The sequence below is a fragment of the Pseudopipra pipra genome, chromosome 1 (assembly GCF_036250125.1).
Source record: "Pseudopipra pipra isolate bDixPip1 chromosome 1, bDixPip1.hap1, whole genome shotgun sequence".
Classification (NCBI taxonomy): domain Eukaryota; kingdom Metazoa; phylum Chordata; class Aves; order Passeriformes; family Pipridae; genus Pseudopipra; species Pseudopipra pipra.
This window is the reverse complement of record NC_087549.1, coordinates 152,854,484-152,871,786: the sequence shown is the minus strand read 5'-3', so window position 1 is coordinate 152,871,786 and position 17,303 is coordinate 152,854,484. Positions and strand designations below refer to the sequence as shown.

The following is a 17,303-nucleotide window of genomic DNA, read 5'->3' as shown; positions in this document are numbered from 1 at the left end:
CAGAGTTGGGGTCTCCATATTCAACTCCTTTGGTCTCATCCCCACTTTAAATTGATGCAGCTCAATGGAGCCAAGCCATGACATCCAGTGCTTTGTCAAGACATCACCAACCCTGTTTGTCCAGCTCACTAGAGAAATGCATCACAAAATAATCCCAATTTGATTCTGAATTAGAAAATAATTCCCATTCAGTTCCAACAGTGTAAATGCAAACAACAGAAGTGTAAATCTCCATCTCCCAGCAATGCAAACAGTGAAATGGATAGTTAGTGACTGCCCTGGGGGGGAGAAATCCACCTAATGTGACTAATGGGGGAGATTAAGGCTGTTAATATCCACTGTTACAGTTGACTGGAAAAGTGACTTTGCTAATGTAAGGTACAGCAGGGTCTCTAAAATTCCTGTACAGGAATAAGTCTTTTAAGTGCCGGAAATACTAAATATATCTAACAGTCAGTGCTGTAGATAAAATCTGGCCCAATAAACTGCCACTAAAGCAGCACTAATGTGGGCTTTCCAGCCCTAAGCAACCCACAGCACACAAAAATGTCCCTAAATTCACTTAACAAACCAACCATCTGAAAATTAATGACCTGAGAGCCGATGCCACCTAAGCCAACTTCCTACCAGGGCACCACATCTGCATTCACAGGAGTGGGGGCAAGAACATCAGAGGCAAGGACTGGAACAGCAGAGAAATATCACATCTGCTTCTGCCTCTTCACCTCACCTGCTTCCTGCCAGCAGGTCAAGCCGTGTTCACACGGGCTATTTATGTTTGTGCAGATTGGCAATTATTAAACATAAGTGCTCTTGCTATTATAGCTCTTCCCTCATTAGGGTTTATGCATGAGGCTGAGCTGTTTAAAAGTGATTTGCAGCAAGGCTGGAGCCAGTAGATGCTCCCAACAAAGCTGAAGTTTCAGGGTAGAAAATGTTGGCATTGTATTAACATCCTTATCAGAAAGAAACTTTGCACTTTTATTTCCATCTCCAGAAGCCTTTAGGTTTTCAGTGTTAAAGAAGTCTTTAACAAATAAAGGGGTGTATAATGATGCAAGGAGCATCCAGCAAACAGTGGCTTTGAGAAGCTCATCTTCCCCTCCAAACCTTCCCCAGGGCACTTCCTGAGCACTAATGAATGAACTCTCCCTGCATCCTGGTCTTGTAATGTGAAAGGTGAAGCTTGTGCCCAGGATGATGAATCACCCCAGAGAAATCCCAGGTGGTCAGGCAGGAAGCCAAGCACACTGTGGGCTGCTCCAAGAGGGAACAGTGACAAGAAGACTGCTCAGCTGGTGAACAGCCTTCTCACCATGGACAGGACCTCCCTGCCATGGCAGTAGCTGTGAGAGCTCTGGAGGGAGGCCAGTCTGGTGGTTGGAATCACGTCCCTGGCCCTCTCATACCTCAAAACAAAAGGTCTGACTTTTCTTCCACTGTAGTCCTCTGGGAGCTCATTTTCAGAGGCAAAAGCATCTCCCCTCTTGGCTCAGTTTCCACCCAGCTGAAGCTGTGAGAACTCATGACTTCTGGAAAACATCTGGGAGCATGGAAGGGAGGGAGCAGTGGGACAGCAAGGACTCAGCACTCACAGAGGGAAACCCTGCCTGGCTGCACAGGGCAGGAGGACAAATCAGTGCCATGACACAGGCAGGCTTGGCAAGTCTGTCTCTCTGTCCATCCATGCTCTCTGTCCCACCTGATGGGCCAGAACTCCAACCCCTCCTGCTTTGGGGTCTCCAAGCATCTCCAACCCATTCTATTTATGTTTTTGGCCCAGAACTGAGGGTTTTTCTTGGCTGCATTTCCCAGATTTTGGTTCTTGCAAAGGACTTTCCTCTTCTTTCCAATGCGGAAGAGAGAGAGTTGATGAGAGCAGAGAACGGGGCTATATTTAATCCCACAACCTTTCCCAGGCATTGGAATACCACATACCCATTTCCCTGGAGCTGGTGGGATGCAGCAGGGATCCCACTCACAACAGTGAAGTGACACTGCCACACTGGGCCTGACTTGGTCTGAGGGCAGGATGTGACCCACTGCGTTCACAAAACCAAGCTGAGTCCTGCTCCCCATCAAAACCTGAGGAACAGTTTTTATCCTGCACAGATAATTTGAGCCTTTTCCTGAATTTGAGGCCATGCAGAGTGTGACAAATCCCCTCCAAGTGAGCTCAGATCCGACTTGAAAACAAGATCATCATATCTTGGGTCTCATTGATTTACACAGTGTCTGGTGCCTTTCCTCAGGCTGCCAATAAACTGGACACTTGATGCTGAACAGTGAGATATTCCTGTCCCTCTTCCCTCTGTTCTCCATCTCCCAAAAGGATTTGTGTCTACAATCTAGCTGGAATACCAGATAACTTCCCAGTCCTACCAGACTAAGTCAGGACATGAAGTGGAAGATTGGTTCTGACAAGTTACTACTTTTTCCAGTTGTTTGTGCTGAAGACCATCTGGTAAAGGGGAAAAGCTGCTATCCTTTATTATTATTATTATTATTATTATTCCCCCCTGAATATTGATATAAACTCTGTCTTTTTGCCATTCCCAAGGCAGCCTCTGGAGAGCCAAAGCCCCTCTTCACCGACATGGTCCCATCTCTTACTCACGCCCCACTTGCCAAATGTGCAGAGCATCCCCCTGCTTTGCATCCACCAACTTCCATGACCCCTCCTTGGAAAGCCAAGTGAGAAGAGACAGATGAGAGACTCAGAAAAGTCACACCACTGGGAAACAACGAAACAAGAACAAAATGTCAGGGCAGCCTCACAAGCCACCACCTGACAGACTCAGCACAAAACACAGCACACCCCAATTTGCATTTTCATCTGGTGCAGCCCTGGGGCTCTCACACCACTGATGTTACAAAAGGAAGGAGTCTGAACCAGAATATTTTTAAAGTGCTGTAGAAAGGGGAAAATCCACCCTCACTCCCAAATTCACCAGCCAGGCAGCTTTCTCTGTCCATGGTCCCATCCTCCTCCTGATGCTGAGTGTTTGGCAAATATCCCTTTTTTTTTTTTAAAAGACTCATCTCCTTTTAAAATACATCACAATTCCCACCCTGCCTGGTTCTCTGGAGTTTTCCTGCTGGAGACAGACCTCTTGGCTGGAGGGAGGATGTGATAATGCTGGTGTGAATCCCTCTGCTGACACACTGGTGGGCTGGAGTAACACACTGCTGGAAATAGCCTTAAATATTCCACAGAGCAGATTTTTAACTCAGATGCAGGGGGTTTTTTTTGCCTATTTTTCAATTTTTCTCTGTTGTGCCCTAAATAAGAGTTTCTACAATAAATATATTGCTGATTATAAATGTTCTCTGAAAACTTTCAGCTTTATAAAGAGACGAGACTTTCAGAGCTACCCAGACACAAGGTTGGGCAACTGGTTCTCCTAAATAAAGTCAGTCATGCATTTCTACAAGTATAAATTTAATAAATCACACCCCCAATGGTACACTGAGGCTTTTGTGGCAAGGCCTTTGTTAAACACATGTTGTTAAGCTGAAGGATCTTTGTGCTGGGTCCAGGAACTAGACTTGAGGATTCTAGTGAGTATCTTGTATTTTTGGCAAAAACAGTGATTATTTTGTTTAAAATATATTTATCTCACTTTTTAGATTCTCAATCAATGTCAGGAGGAAAGAGAACCAGATGCAGCTGAAGTGGTTGTGCCATGAGCTTAAATTTAACTGATTTTTCACACTGGTCCCATTTCCAGCATTTACACTCGGACTGATGAAGGATCAGATCTGGCTTTGTTACTCTTTTCCATTCCATTCTTTTTTATTCTATTTCATGGCTGGAGCAGAGTAAAACTCTGAAGAAAAGTACAGATTACACCAGCTGGGCAGATCTGGCTAATTCAAGGATCTCGTAGTCTGAAGGCACGTGTAATCCACCAACTGCTTCCAATTATCCACATCTCATTTTCTAGACACACACTGAAAAAAGAAAAGTGTCTAATTCGTAGCTCTTCAGGCCAAATTAACTTAAATTCATCCTCAAAAAGGCAAAACGACACAAAAGAACCTAAAAGGGATTATTGTGCATTGACACTGTGCCCCCACCACCAACTTTAGCCCTTTTCTTGCCACTGTTCAAAGCTGCCCAGGGCAGGTCTTGGATGAGCGTGGCCTGATGAACTACAGCAAATGAGATTTGCCCAATTCCCTTTTTTCCTTCCACACTTGGGAGACCATGAGAGGCCGAGGTGAAAGGTTATAACAGCAATTAGGAACCACATGGCTGCAAAGCTTTTATTGCACTGAACCTGTTGATCAGCCGATTGTTCCCCGTTCAGAGTTTTCCCAAGGACGCACCAATAAAAATTAGCACAATAAATTATATGAGAAAAAAAACCCAACAAACCCTCGACCAAACCAAACTCTTCTGAGCCATCACAGGTCCCAGAGCCAGGTTATGATTGCAGAGCTGCTTTTGCTTTAAAAATGAGCACAAAATCCAAGGTTTAAGCTGAGAAACAAAACAAAGAGGGATTTTCTCAAGCATGTCAGTACTGGTCACCTTGCAGATCAGTGCTGATAAGGAGCATGTGAATCTTTTTAACCCACCAGTATGAACCAGATCCCAGGAACATTAACACAACAGAATAATGAAAGGTTTGAAAAGGAACCAGTCACAGGATTGCACCCACTCTGTGCCCGGTGTTGTCCCAAACCTTTAGGGCTTTGTGCTTTTTGACAGCAATGACTACCCCAGAGCATCAGCAAAAGGGCTCAGTCCTGTCACCACTTCCAGGGTGAACTTCAGCAGATGCCTGACTTCTCCCTCTGCAGGATCTGGCCCCAGAGGATCTCTTCATGCCAACAACCTTTAAAGAAATGGGATCTTTGCCAGGGGCTTCAGTGGAATTAAAAGCTGGAGCACCTCCAGCAGCTGATGGGAATGCTGTCCCCTTCTCCTGGTCCCCAGTTCCAGCCCTGGACATCAGCTACTTTGTTTTTTTCCCTAAAGCAAACTCTGTAGAATTCCAAGAACTAATTGCCTGGTCATTTTTTTTAATACTTTAATCCATTTTCACAGCCTGTTCTACCACCAAAAAAGTCTTTGGCTATGCAGATGGCTGGGTGGCATGTGGTGACAGCCAAAAAAAAAACTGAAATAAGTCCATTTGTTTCATTTCTTGAGGGACAAGGGGAGAAGAAAGGGGAGGTGAGTGATGCAGTGACACATTTGGGTTAACTTCCACTCTCTGAGCTTGGCTTGGTTGGTCTGACTCTGCTTTAAGGTCAGGCTGGATGGAGCTCTGAGCAACCTGATCTACTGAAAGGTGTCCCTGACCATGGCAAGGGCATTGGAATGAGATGATCTTCAAGGTCCCTTCCAACTCAAGCCACTCTGAGATGATTCCATGCCCACCAGCCCAGCAGTGCAAACAGAAGTGGTCAGCAACAAAGTACTGACAGCATAACCCAGTTCCAGTGGGCAACCTCAGGATGTTGGTGAGGTAACCTCACCTTCCAGAGAGAAAACAAGTGTGGGAGAAGGTTAAGAGCGAGAGGGAAACTCAGACACAGCCAGCTCCCAACCTTCCTCCTCCCCCAGCCTGCTGAATTAGAAACAGGCTCACTAGAAATCAAACACTGCAAGGAAACAAGGCTGCGAGAACAAAGGCTGAAATCACAGAATCACGGAACGGTTCGGAAGGGACCTTAAAAATCACCCAGTTCCAGCCCCCTGCCATGGGCAGGGACACCTTCCACTAGACCAGGTAGCTCAGAGAAATGTGCAGGAGTCCCGGTGGCACAGGGAATCAGCTCCCGCACACACGTGTGTGTGTATTTGTGTGTGCGAGCACAGACACATCGCCAGCAGAAACAGCCCCGTTTGCTCATCCTGCACCGAGCTACGAACCATCTGCGGCCGGGGAGGAAACGGCACTGGCCCAGTAAGGGACCCGCAAGCGTGGAAATCACATCCAGGAGGGACGCGGCAGCCAGAAAACACATCCTTTGCTCCCAGCTCCTGCTCCTCCCTCACACAGCGCATCCACATGAGGTTGCGCTGTCGGAGAGCAGCACTTTGCGGAACTTGCCGTGGGCAGCTGGAGGAAGGTCCCACTCCCACCCCAGAGCCCCCTGCCCTGCCGCTGAATCGCCTCTGGGAATTCTCATCCCGTTATCCCCCGTTTTGGGGCGGGGGAGAGCTTTGCATGGAACCACCGAGCTCCTGAACAGAAACCAGAGCAAAGCGAAAGCCGGGCTGCAAACCTGACTGGCAGCGAAACCGAGAGCCGGTCGTGAAACAAAACGCTAAAATCCCAAAGGGAATTCCTCCAGCTCAAGGGAGCCTCTCACTCCCGGAGAGGACGCACACCTGAATAAAAAGGGAAACCAAGCGACTGCTGTTTTCCAGATCAGCAAATATCTGGACGGGGGGATTAGGGAAGCGAACGGATCCACCTGCCTTCCCCCGGCAGCGCTCCCAAAGTTGCCCAAAGTTTGCCCGCGGCACAGCGAGCGCAGGGAGCGGGTCCCGCTGGATCCCGCTGGATCCCGCAGCCCCTCGGTCACTCACCGCGGACAGGAGGCAGCCGAGAAGCAGCACCGCGACGCCCAGCACCGCGTTCTTCCCCATCCTGCCGGCGTTCCCCAGCCTGACAACATTCCCCATCCCGGCCGGAGCCCGGCGGAGCGGCGGCGGGCAGCGCTCGGCTCCCGGCGCCGGGCTGGGCGCATCCAGCGGGGCACGGAGGGAGAGGAGGAGGAGGAGGAGGAGAAGGGAGAGGAGGAGAAGGGAGAGGAGGAGGAGGCAGCCCCGGCCCCGAGCCCGCTCCGCTCCCGCACCGCCCCCCGCACGGGGCGGGCCCGGCACCGCCCCCCGCCCGCCCAGGTACGGCCGGGCCCGGGGGGACAGCGCTGCCCGGGGTGCTCCTTCCCTCCGCTCCTTCCCTCTTCCTACTCCCTCGCTGCACTCGTTTCCTCCCTCCCCCTTCCTTTTTTTTTTTTTTTTTTTCCCCCGGCTTCTTTTGCCTTTTATTAATTTTCCCTTCTTTTACCTCCTCCCCCCCCTTTTTTCTCTCTTATCTTTTTTCTCCTGATTTCCTTCTTTACCCTTCCTTTTCTCCTTTCTTTCCTCTTTCCCTTCTCCCTCTTCTCTTGCCTTTTCATTCTTTCCTTTCCTCTTTTTCCATTTCTCTTTTTTCCTTTATTTCCCTTCCCCCCCTCTCCTCCTCCTTTCTCTCCTATTTGCCAAGTTTCCTTTTCACTATTTCCCCCTTTCCTGCCTGTTTCTTTTCTCTGTTTTCCCGTTTCCATCTTTCTCTTCTTTCCTCTTTCCCTTCTCCTCTTCCCTCTTCATTTTTCCCTTTCTCTTTTTCCATTTCTCTTTTTTCCCTTTATTTCCCTTTTCCTTTTCTCCCTCTCTTCCCCCTTTCTCTTCTATTTCCCACGTTTCCTTTTCACTGTTTCCCCCCTTCCTCCCTCTTTCTTTTCTCTGTTTTCCTCTGTTTCCGTCTTTCTTTTCTTTCCTCTTTCCCTTCTCCCTCTCCTGTTTTCATTTTTCCCTTTCTCTTTTTCCATTTTCCCTTTTTCTTTTTTATTCCCCTTTTACTCTTTTCCCCCTGTTCTCCCTCTCCTCCCCTTCCTCTCCTATTTCCCACATTTCCTTTCCCTATTTCCCCCTTTCATCCCTCTTCCTTCTTCCCCTGTGTTTCCATTTCCATCTTTCTTTTTCTTTTCCCCCTTCTCTCCCCTTTTTTCTTTTTTTCCCCCATTTCCCCCTTTTGCTCCATTTTTCCCTATTTATCCCTTTCCCAGTCTACATCTCTTCATCTTTCCCTTCCCCTCAGCTTTCCCCTTCTCCCTTTCTTTTATTTTCTTTTTTCCTTCCCTTTTCATTCACTTCCTTTGTTAATTGTTAATTTCTCACTTTTTTATATATTTTTTTTTAATTTGTTTTAAGCACATCAGTGGGCTGGAGAGAAATCAAGGCTGAGGACATCAGCAAAGCTGGATTTTCCATGTTCACTGTGGGATTCCTCCAGCTCCAGAGTGAGAAGATTGCAGATCCACAGCCAGAAGTCCCTGCTGGGTTCAGCCCTGAAGGACACTGAGGAGGGTGGTGGCACATGGCCTTGTTGGCAGGGATGGCAGGGAAAGGAGATGTCCCAGTATTTCCATGAGCATATTGGCCTGGGAATGTGGCCCAGCACTGCTGGTGGCATTTGGCTTCCTCTGAAACATCTGCTTGGTAGGAAGGGGTTAAGTGGCCCAAAGTTTGCAAATCCCAACCCAAATCAGTGATCTGAATGTCCTTTCTTTGCCCTTGTCCCCAGAAAAAAGAGGGAACAGTTCCATGCTGCAGGTCAGTGACATGGTGTTTCTGGATTTTCTCAGCTCAAGACCAGACTGACCTTCATTTTTAATGAAAATGTGGAAATCTTTCCCCTCTCCAGCACACTTAATTCAATATTAAGGGCAACGCTCCTTTCAGCTCAAGACAAACCACAAGGTATAACTTGCTTTAACATGAGAAGCAAAACAAATCCTATAAATAAAGGTAACAGCAAGAAAAATAACATCCTCCTTGCTGTTCCTTTCTCCCCAACCCCGCTGCATTTTCAAGCTCAAACAGATGGACAGATTTGTTGTCTTGCAAACCACCTGCCAAGGAAAGAAAACCAAATCCTTATATTTGGGAGGCCCTGGAGATGGCTCCCTAATTCCAGGCTGTTCAACTTACTGACACAACCAAGAAACCTGCCAATTTTAGGGAAAGGGCTTAATGGTTAAAACCCTAAAGTTATATCCACTCTTTAGCTCTTGTTAGCAAATCACTAAAACATTCACTTTTTAAAGATAACCTGCAAAGGGTGAAAAAAACATCTTTAATATATTTTCCCTCCACTTTTATGGAAAGACCTGTGGTTTTGTTGATATTGGGAAAACTTTTCTCCCTTTTCTTTTACATTTGATATGAGAAATACAAATCCTATCCCTCGTTTCCCATTGTAGGCCTGATCATGGCTCATAATTGCTAGTATAAAAAGAGGGAGAAGATGTTAATTATATTAATTATTTGTACAAGGATTTGAGCATGCAGCAAAGCTCAGTTTGGATGGTAAAATGACAGGGGCATGTCCAGTTAGCTGGTCACTGCATCTCCCCCCTAATAATAGCCACTTGGTGTTTCCTTATTTCATTTATTCATGCAGCCTGAACAGCTTCAAGTAGCTTGATAAGGACAGATTTCAGAGGAGGGAGCAAAGGTGTTGGGAGATATTGCTCTTTAGTTTCTCTGCAGACAGGAAATCTGAGGGGTTTTTTTTGTCTCAGCAAAAGTCTGAACCACTTTCCAATGGTACTTTTTGCCCTGTGGACTGTGCTGGGTGAAGGTCCAGCTTGGCAAACGCCCTTGTAGGCTTGTTGTGTTAAGGGTAGAGAAATTTGGCAGGAAATAACCCCCCTTGTGATCCAGCTGGTCCTCAGAGATCAGAGGGGCTGGGTGCAGATGGGCTTAATTCTTGATTTTAACCAATTCAGCGCCTTAAGTCTGGTCGTGTTCAATAAGAACTTCCGTGATTAACAAATAGTTTGGTTTCAACATTATAAATCTGGTTCAATAAGAACTTGTGTGATCATAGATTCACAAATAGTGCAATTTATTAATCCAATAATATTGGTCTGACTGAGTTCAATAAGAACTTTCACAGTCCAGACTCCCCCATAGTCAGGTTTATTAAAGCAATAAGAAAGCAGATTAAGGGTTTTCAGTGATAAATGCAGTAATTACAGAGTGTTAATATGTGGTGTGACAGAAAGTATAGTAACAGAGATCTGTTATATACATATATATACATACATATATATATATCCCTGAGTTTGCTCCAACACAGTTGGAGACTCAAAGCTCACCTAAAGGTGTCCACTCAAGAGAGGAGGAGAGACATAGTCCACAGACTGATCCCGAGCAAACAGGGTTGTTTTCCCTCTTTTTTTTTTTTCCTTCTTCATCTTCTATTTCCTCAAACCCTTCTTCTTTTATATTATAATTTTTGTCCCTTCCTAAAGGGGTAGAACAATTATAGATGGGATTTGGTGGCTTTGGTCATACATGTAAGGCATATCCTCTCTTCATTTGCATCCTTAGAGGTGTGAAAGTTAATATGCAAATAGGGCTTGATGAGGGTCTTGGCTGCTTTCAGTCAGAATTTATGGTTGATATAATAGGTAAAATAAATGTTTTGATCCTCCTTCACTCACTGAGGGCAGTGAAGGCAGCCTGACCTTCACCAGAGGATCTTTGCAAGCATCCTTATCTCCTGAAAGGCCCAGATTTATGGCAAGGTTTGTTGTGCCCGTGGAGGGGGAGCGAAGCTCACGGCTGGCACAGAGCTGTGGGGGCTTTTCTGGGCCTCAACATCAGGCTGTGAGAGCTCTGCTGCCCCCCCAGACATCACCCCGTGGTTAGTCCTTGCTCCAGCCAGGTGCAAGATAAGAGAGGGGGCCAACTCATGTTTTTTTTCCACCAGCCTCATCAATTCTTTGCTGACTTCACACGACCCTCTAAAAAATTTGATAGTTTCTCACAAGGCAGCAAATTAACTCCATGGTGTCGGGAGGAATCTTCTCGTTCGGTCTGAACCCACCTCCTGCCCCCAAATCTTACACTGCCAGTATCAGTGAACACACATTCTTTTCTCCATGTGGCTGAAGATTTTGGATCAGTCCCTCTTTTGCAGGCCAAAAACCTCCCACGCTCCCTGGATCCCCACACTTGGAGCCTGTGCCGTACCTTTGGCATCATTTTTACCCTCTTCTGCACCTGTTCTTCTCCCTGTTTATCCTCTTTGGAACAAGAATTGGAGCCAGAAGTACTCAAAGCATTGGTGCACTGTGTTTTTTTCAGTGGCATAGTGATGGTCATGGTTTAAACCTTCATTTTTGCCTTGGGTGGGTGGGCACAGGTACATTCCCGAAGATTAAACTGACTTACTCATGTATTCTGATACCAAGGCATATTTCCCCCAAAGGATGGTTGTGTTTTGAGCCTATCTCTGTATAAATCACTGAGGGATGTTGTGGGGGATTTTTCTCATTTGCTTCACTTTCCATTAAACTGGGCTGCAGTTCAGCTCCCATTTTGCTGTGCTGGGAGGTTGGGACTCTCCCCACATCATTTCCATCCAACATCTCTCTGCAAAAGTCTTTCCTAAGCTCCAGGACTGTGATGTGGGGTTGGGAGGGTGGCAGCTGCTCGGTGTTGAACAGGCTGTCTGCTCATAAATTGGTATTGCAGAGTAGAAGGTGTTTCTTTTCTAATCTCAGTCATGAACAATTCAAGAAAGCCTTGATCTAATTCCTCTTCGCATCAGCAGCAGCACAGTTATTTCAGTGATCACTGGCTTGGTCTAGTCCATCTTTGTGGCTGCCTTATTACATTACCATTATTTAACCCATTTCCTTAAAGGTAATTAACATTTGTGCTGAGGCATCCACCATAAAATGTTTTATCTCTCTGAGTGTTGCTTGGGAAAATATCATACAAACGTAAGAAATTTTGGTGGAGATAATAATAGAGGTAAATAAAAGCAACTGGGTCGTTTCCTGCCTGTGTTTTTTTCCTCTCTGCCCCTGGCAATCAGAAATAATAAGACTAATAACAGCAATGTCTAGAAGGACAATATTTGAGAGCTGATTCATGCTGTAGTTTGCTGAGGGCTGGATTTGCTGTTCTGTGCCCTTGGGGTTCTGTTCCCCTTTTAGCTTTCTCTCCAAAGCCGACACAATGCATCTGTTCTGCTTTCCACTCTGTGGCTTTATTTGAATGCAGCGATGGCATCACTATTCCATAAACAAACCGAGAAATAAACCTCTGTGTATTATTTGCGTTGGGATTAGAGGCAGGAAAACATTGGCTGGGGCGTTTTGCAAACAGGACAATTACACCCACCTCCAGGACTTCATTATTTGCAAAATGCAGCATAAACAGTTGGTGGTTTCCTGTGGTTTGGGTCTCCCTGTTCAGCGTGGTGTGGCCTTGTGTGCAGATACAAGAGTGGCACTAAGAGAAACCTGAAGCCAGCCGACCACAATCCAGCAGGGCTGAAAGCTCAGACCTTCTTCCCTTTCCATCCCCAGCAGCCTCCAACAGTTTTCCAGTGAAATTCTCCTAGAAATCTCCACCTGCTCAATGATATGCCCTCATAAAGCCCTGAGGGCAGCAAGGGTGGATAAGTCAGTGCAGAATATGAAAAATCTGAAGAGTAGAAGTGGAATATTTCAATTAAAAGTATCTACCTGATACAGGCAGGCTACAATCTTGTCCTTGGTCTCTGGGGCAAGGGCAAATTCCTGATGCTCACCTCACTCTGCAAGCTAAAGATAGCAATAATTACCTACCAAACTCCCAGGAGAACTAAGGATTAATTGCTTCATAGTACTCAAAATCTATTTTCACACAATCAAAGCCACTGGGAGCAGAAAAAACAAGCTTTGCAATTACTATTACATATCCACAGGGGACCATCCACTCACGAAGTACTTGGATAAAACAGTTTTCTTATAATAATTAAAAAAAAAATTAATCTTATTTATATTTCAGCAGAAAAAGAGAAACTCTTTGGGCTCAGGAAGAACAAGCCAAAAAAAAAACAAACTTGTGCAAACAGCCAAACAAGCCAGAACTTTCCCTGAACTCAAGATGGCAGTCTGCTGGAACTGGAATGAATTCAGGTGAGTAGAAACCCATGCATTATTAAAACAGCACTATTTACACTGGGAACATTGTAAAACTGCTCCAGGGTACATGACGTGCCAAAGGCACAGAGGAACCGAGTTCCTGCCTCTCCTTTTCTCCTCAGAGCTTTGCAGAGCCAAGGAGGAGAGAAAAGGCACCGAGGGCAGTGCTCTGTGGGCAGAAGGATGATAAGCAGAATTTCAGCACCACTACGACCATAATTCTTGAGATAAAAGGTGCCCAGAGAAGGGGGGGTTCCTACCAGTTGTGGCCACCATGAGAGATGTCATGAAGAGACATTTTACCCTCACTGCTGAGAGATATTTGTCTTCTTTACCACTCACAAAGAGTCCTTGGCAGCAGAAGGCACATGAAGCAGGGAAACCATCGGTGATTGACGCCAGAGATTACACAAGCTAAAAGCTTGGGGTAAACCATGCTCTAGAGAGGGAGATAAAGCCTCCACCTTATCATCAGAGGATGTGACACAGCATGTGCTTTTGTGGAGGAGGCAGGAAATGGAACGTTTTACACAGCCAGGTCAAATGCATCACAGAGCTGCTGCCTACAGAGAGTATTTGCCACTGGTGTCCATAGATCAAACCCCAGTTTTTGACTGCATAATGAGAACCTCTGCTTTGAATATAATGAACTGTGTTTAAAGGCTTACCAGCTGAAAAGACGATTTTCTAGACTAAATTTTGTGATAAATGTTGTAAATAATTGTTGTAAGGTATAAACTGAAAAATGCAATAGAGAGTGAATAAAAAATTCAGGACTCTTCCCAAATTGTCTGCTTGGGCTTGCTGGTGGCACTTGGGGACATGGCTTAGTGATGGACTTGGCGTGTTTGGACTTGATGATCTTAGAAGTCTTTACCAAACTACACAATTCCAAGATTCTATAATTCTATGGTTCTCCAAGATCCAAGCTTTTATCCACCTTTGGCTTCACAAGCCATGGCCAAAGTTTCCAAAACCCCTGAGACTGGATGTGCCTGAGTTTACTGGGAGCCTGAAACCAGTTTTGGGAAGCTTGAACTGCCACATTCATCTCATCAAGAATTAAAGTATAAATAGACAGCATTTCCAAAGTCAGCATCTTCATTGCCTTCATGCTGTGAATGAAGATCTCATGGTCCATCCAACTGGTTTCCACTCTGTGAGTGCTGGAGCCCTGAGGGGTCTGGCAGAGCCCTGAGGGGTCTGGCAGAGCCCTGAGGGGTTTGGCAGAGCCCTGGGGGGCAGTGGCCTGATCTATGGCTGGCCAGACACTGGGAAGAAGGTGAAGTGCTGGAGTCAGAGCCCAGCAGAGCATTTTTGGCCTCACTTCAGAGCCCTACCCTATTTTTTACACCTGCTGGGCTGAGTTATCACTTTCTCTTTTTTAAGTCCAACTCCAGCATGAGGAAAGGTCCCTCTGGCATCCAAAGCACTGGACACACACCAGGACACTCATTGGGTCCAAATGAGGGCAGTGAAGATGGTGAAGGGCCTTGAGGGGCCATGTGAGGACACTGAGGGCACTTGGTGTGTTCAGATGGAGGAGACTGAGGGGAGAGCTCACTGTAGTTCCAATTTCCTGGGGAGGGGCAGAGGAGGGGCAGGGACTGAGCTCTGCTCTGGGGGGACCAGGGACAGGGCTCCAGGGAATGGCCTGAAGTTGTGTCAGGGCAGGGTCAGGTTGGATCTCAGGAAAGTTCTTCCCCCAGAGGGTGGTTGGCACTGACCAGGCTCCCCAGGGCAGTGGGCACAGCCCCAAGGCTGCCAGAGCTCAAGGAGCCTTTGGATGACACTTTCAGACACAGGGTGTGACTCTTGGGGGTGGTCCTGTGCAAGGCTAAGGGTCGAACTTGATGATCCTTGTAGGTCCCTTCCAACTCAACATATTCTGGGATTCTGTGATTCTGAGATCAGTCACAAGAGCTCATGCAATGGTTTTGGTTTGTTGGTTTTTTTTTTTTTTTATTTTCCACTCCTCTTCCCAAATGAGCAGTAAACTCAAGCTGCCTCTTTTGCATGCAGAGAGGGAGCTCTTTCATCTCAGCAGACAACAGCCTTGGTCTGTTCAGCCGTGTCCAAGGCAGTTGCTCGCCCGGGAGCAGGACCCTGGGCTGGCTCCTCTCCAGCCCTGCCGCACGCCCGGACCGTGCCGGCGTATCCCGGTGGTGCCAGGCTGCCTGCAGGGAGCAGGCAGGGAAACAGCACAGGAATCACAGGGTTTTGCTGGAGCCTGGGGCTCAAGCACGGTGCTGGAGGATAAGGAGAGGGGAACACAGCCCCCTGTTCCCCCCAAACTGAGGGTTTTTTTAGCAGCTCGGTAGGAAACCGCCTGAGCCTGAAACTTGCTGGTTGACTCTCCTGTATCTATGAAATCTGGCTGTTTCCAAAGAAAATAATAAATCAGAGACTCTCTGAGTGGTCCATGTGATGGTGTCTGCCTGTCTGAGGCTCCCCCACGAGCTCATTCTCTCACCCCCCAAACAAACCAGTGTCACTGCAAGGAATGAATTTCTGCCTCTGCCTGATTTTGCTTTCGGCAGTCGGTGAACACCCCTTGTAAGACTATTGACTTTTCTCCTGTTTGTGTAGCTGGGGAATGCCTTGTTTCCAGCTCGAAACCTCCTATTCAAAATCCTCCTTGCAGCAAAGAAATGAGAACAGCCTTGCCTGTCCCTTTTCACTCAGTAACAACCTCTTGGAGAGAGAGTCCAACCAGATATGAAGGTTGGGAGTTCTCCCTCCAGCCCTTCTTACTACGAATCAGATTTAAAGAAAGACTCACTGGCTGCTGCAGTTCATTTCTCTTGGTTGAGCTGATGAATATCCCAGGCTTTATGCTGCTCATTTGATTCCCTTTCCTGATGCATTCCTTATATGTCTGCTGCCTCCAGGATATATTTGTGCAGGCAAATTAAGCATCCTCACTGTATGTCAGCAAAACATTACATCTGCTAATGGAGAGAAGTGTTGTGTTCTAAGTCCCTTCAATACACATGAAAAATAAAACCCCATTTCTGGGGGCAATGAGAAATGACAGTACATTCTCTTGAGTTAGTGCTATCTGGGAGGAATTTGTCTCACACAAATGAAATTTTCCGGATAGTTCTGGTGTGGGTTTGATTTTTTCTTTTTTTTTTTTTTCCCCCCAGACAACTCTTCTTTCTTTGTAAGCAAAAAAAATAGTTTGATGCCCACAATCTGCCAGATTGGCTATACAAACCAGGGAAACCCTCTACTAATCCAGACTAAATCGTGTTAGATTTAGCTGGATTGACAACAATTGATTTTCCATGGCTCCTGCCTATTTTTGACAGTGCAAATTCCAGTGACATACTAATAACCCAGAAATGTGCCATTCTCATTTTCTGTATCAAGAGGTGGATGACAGTGAAGGATTTCAAGTGTGTGGCATTACTTTGATGGCTGTGAATTGTGACCCTCTTTGGGAGGTTTGGCACTTGCTTTTTCAAGGAAAAGGATTTTTAAGCCATGGATGCTGCTGTAATAATCTGAAAAAATATCATGTACACAAAGACACGCTTCCCAAGGAGAGCTAAACATCACCCAAGAAGATGACATAATATGTGTTGAGAGAAGTGAAGCATCAGGCTCCAGTGCTTTAGATTTAAGATAATGGCATTGAATTTATTAAGCTTTCCTGACTTGTGGGCGCTGTGCTGACGTCTCCCATGTTCCCTGGTGTCTCTGGAAGGAATTTCGGAGAGAGGTGACTGACCTCTGTGAAGGGCACAGGAGTTTGGTACTGGATTTTGCCTCCCAGGTGCTGCCTTGAACTCGCTTCTCGTGGATCAAAGGCTTGGCACAGCCCCAGTGAACTTCACCAGGGTTCAGCCAGGCTTTATTTGCTGTAACAGAAAACATGACCCTTGGCATTTGTAACATCAATCTTCTCCCTGAAAGCTGCCTTATCTCTCTATTTATACTCAGCCCTCCGTGTTTTTAGTGTCTTCTCTTCTGTGTTCACCTCTTGGCTTGTAAACCCTGCAGAGCAGAGCAGCTTTTCCTACTCGTGGTGCATGTTGTGTCACGAGCTTTTTCATCAGCAAATAAGTACTTTGGCAAGGAATAGCAAAGAGCAATCCCTTGTGTTCCATAGCTCCACACAGGGTGGGAGTGGCATCTCTGTGCTGGTTTATCTCTGGCTGGAGATAGCCTGAAAAGTTGGCTGTACGAGCCTGGCAAAGGGATAAATATCCTGGTACAGACATGGATCATCAAGCATTCATGGGAATTATTGCTCTCAGGTAGCCAACACTATGGTCACAGGTGAGACAGGGAACTGCCACCTTCAGGCCCTCACTGCAACATTCCCAGGAGAAACTGGAGGTGAAAGATGTGTTTTGCACATGAAACAACCCACTGCCCAGAGCAGCTGGGCTAGAAAACTTGCAGTATCTTTTCCCTCCTTAATGGCACTCTGAGGGTGAATTTGAAGGCAGCTGTGCCATTTCTCACAGAGTTTGGGGAGGTGAGTGGGTTGTGCTCACTCTGCAGTGACTCATCCCCATCTTGTTTAAGTGCAGCTCACCAATTTCCATTTGTTTACGTGTGTGTGTTCCAGGCATAAC

General features: G+C 46.4%; 1 protein-coding gene and 1 long non-coding RNA gene across 2 annotated transcripts in view; both read right to left on the bottom strand.

Moving 5' to 3' along the window:
• The window catches only part of LOC135404739 (vasoactive intestinal polypeptide receptor-like), a 106,117-nt gene extending 99,289 nt beyond the window's left edge, over window positions 1-6,828 (bottom strand). Inside the window, exon 1 of the mRNA XM_064639484.1 lies at window positions 6,551-6,828. Coding sequence (XP_064495554.1) covers window positions 6,551-6,646 — 96 coding nt within the window. The 5' untranslated portion in view covers window positions 6,647-6,828. The remainder of the gene's footprint in view (window positions 1-6,550) is intronic.
• The window catches only part of LOC135404764 (uncharacterized), a 204,261-nt gene extending 196,808 nt beyond the window's left edge, over window positions 1-7,453 (bottom strand). The window contains exon 1 of the long non-coding RNA XR_010425722.1: window positions 7,438-7,453. This is a non-coding gene — a long non-coding RNA (uncharacterized LOC135404764). The remainder of the gene's footprint in view (window positions 1-7,437) is intronic.
• Between the last annotated feature and the right edge of the window lie 9,850 nt (window positions 7,454-17,303).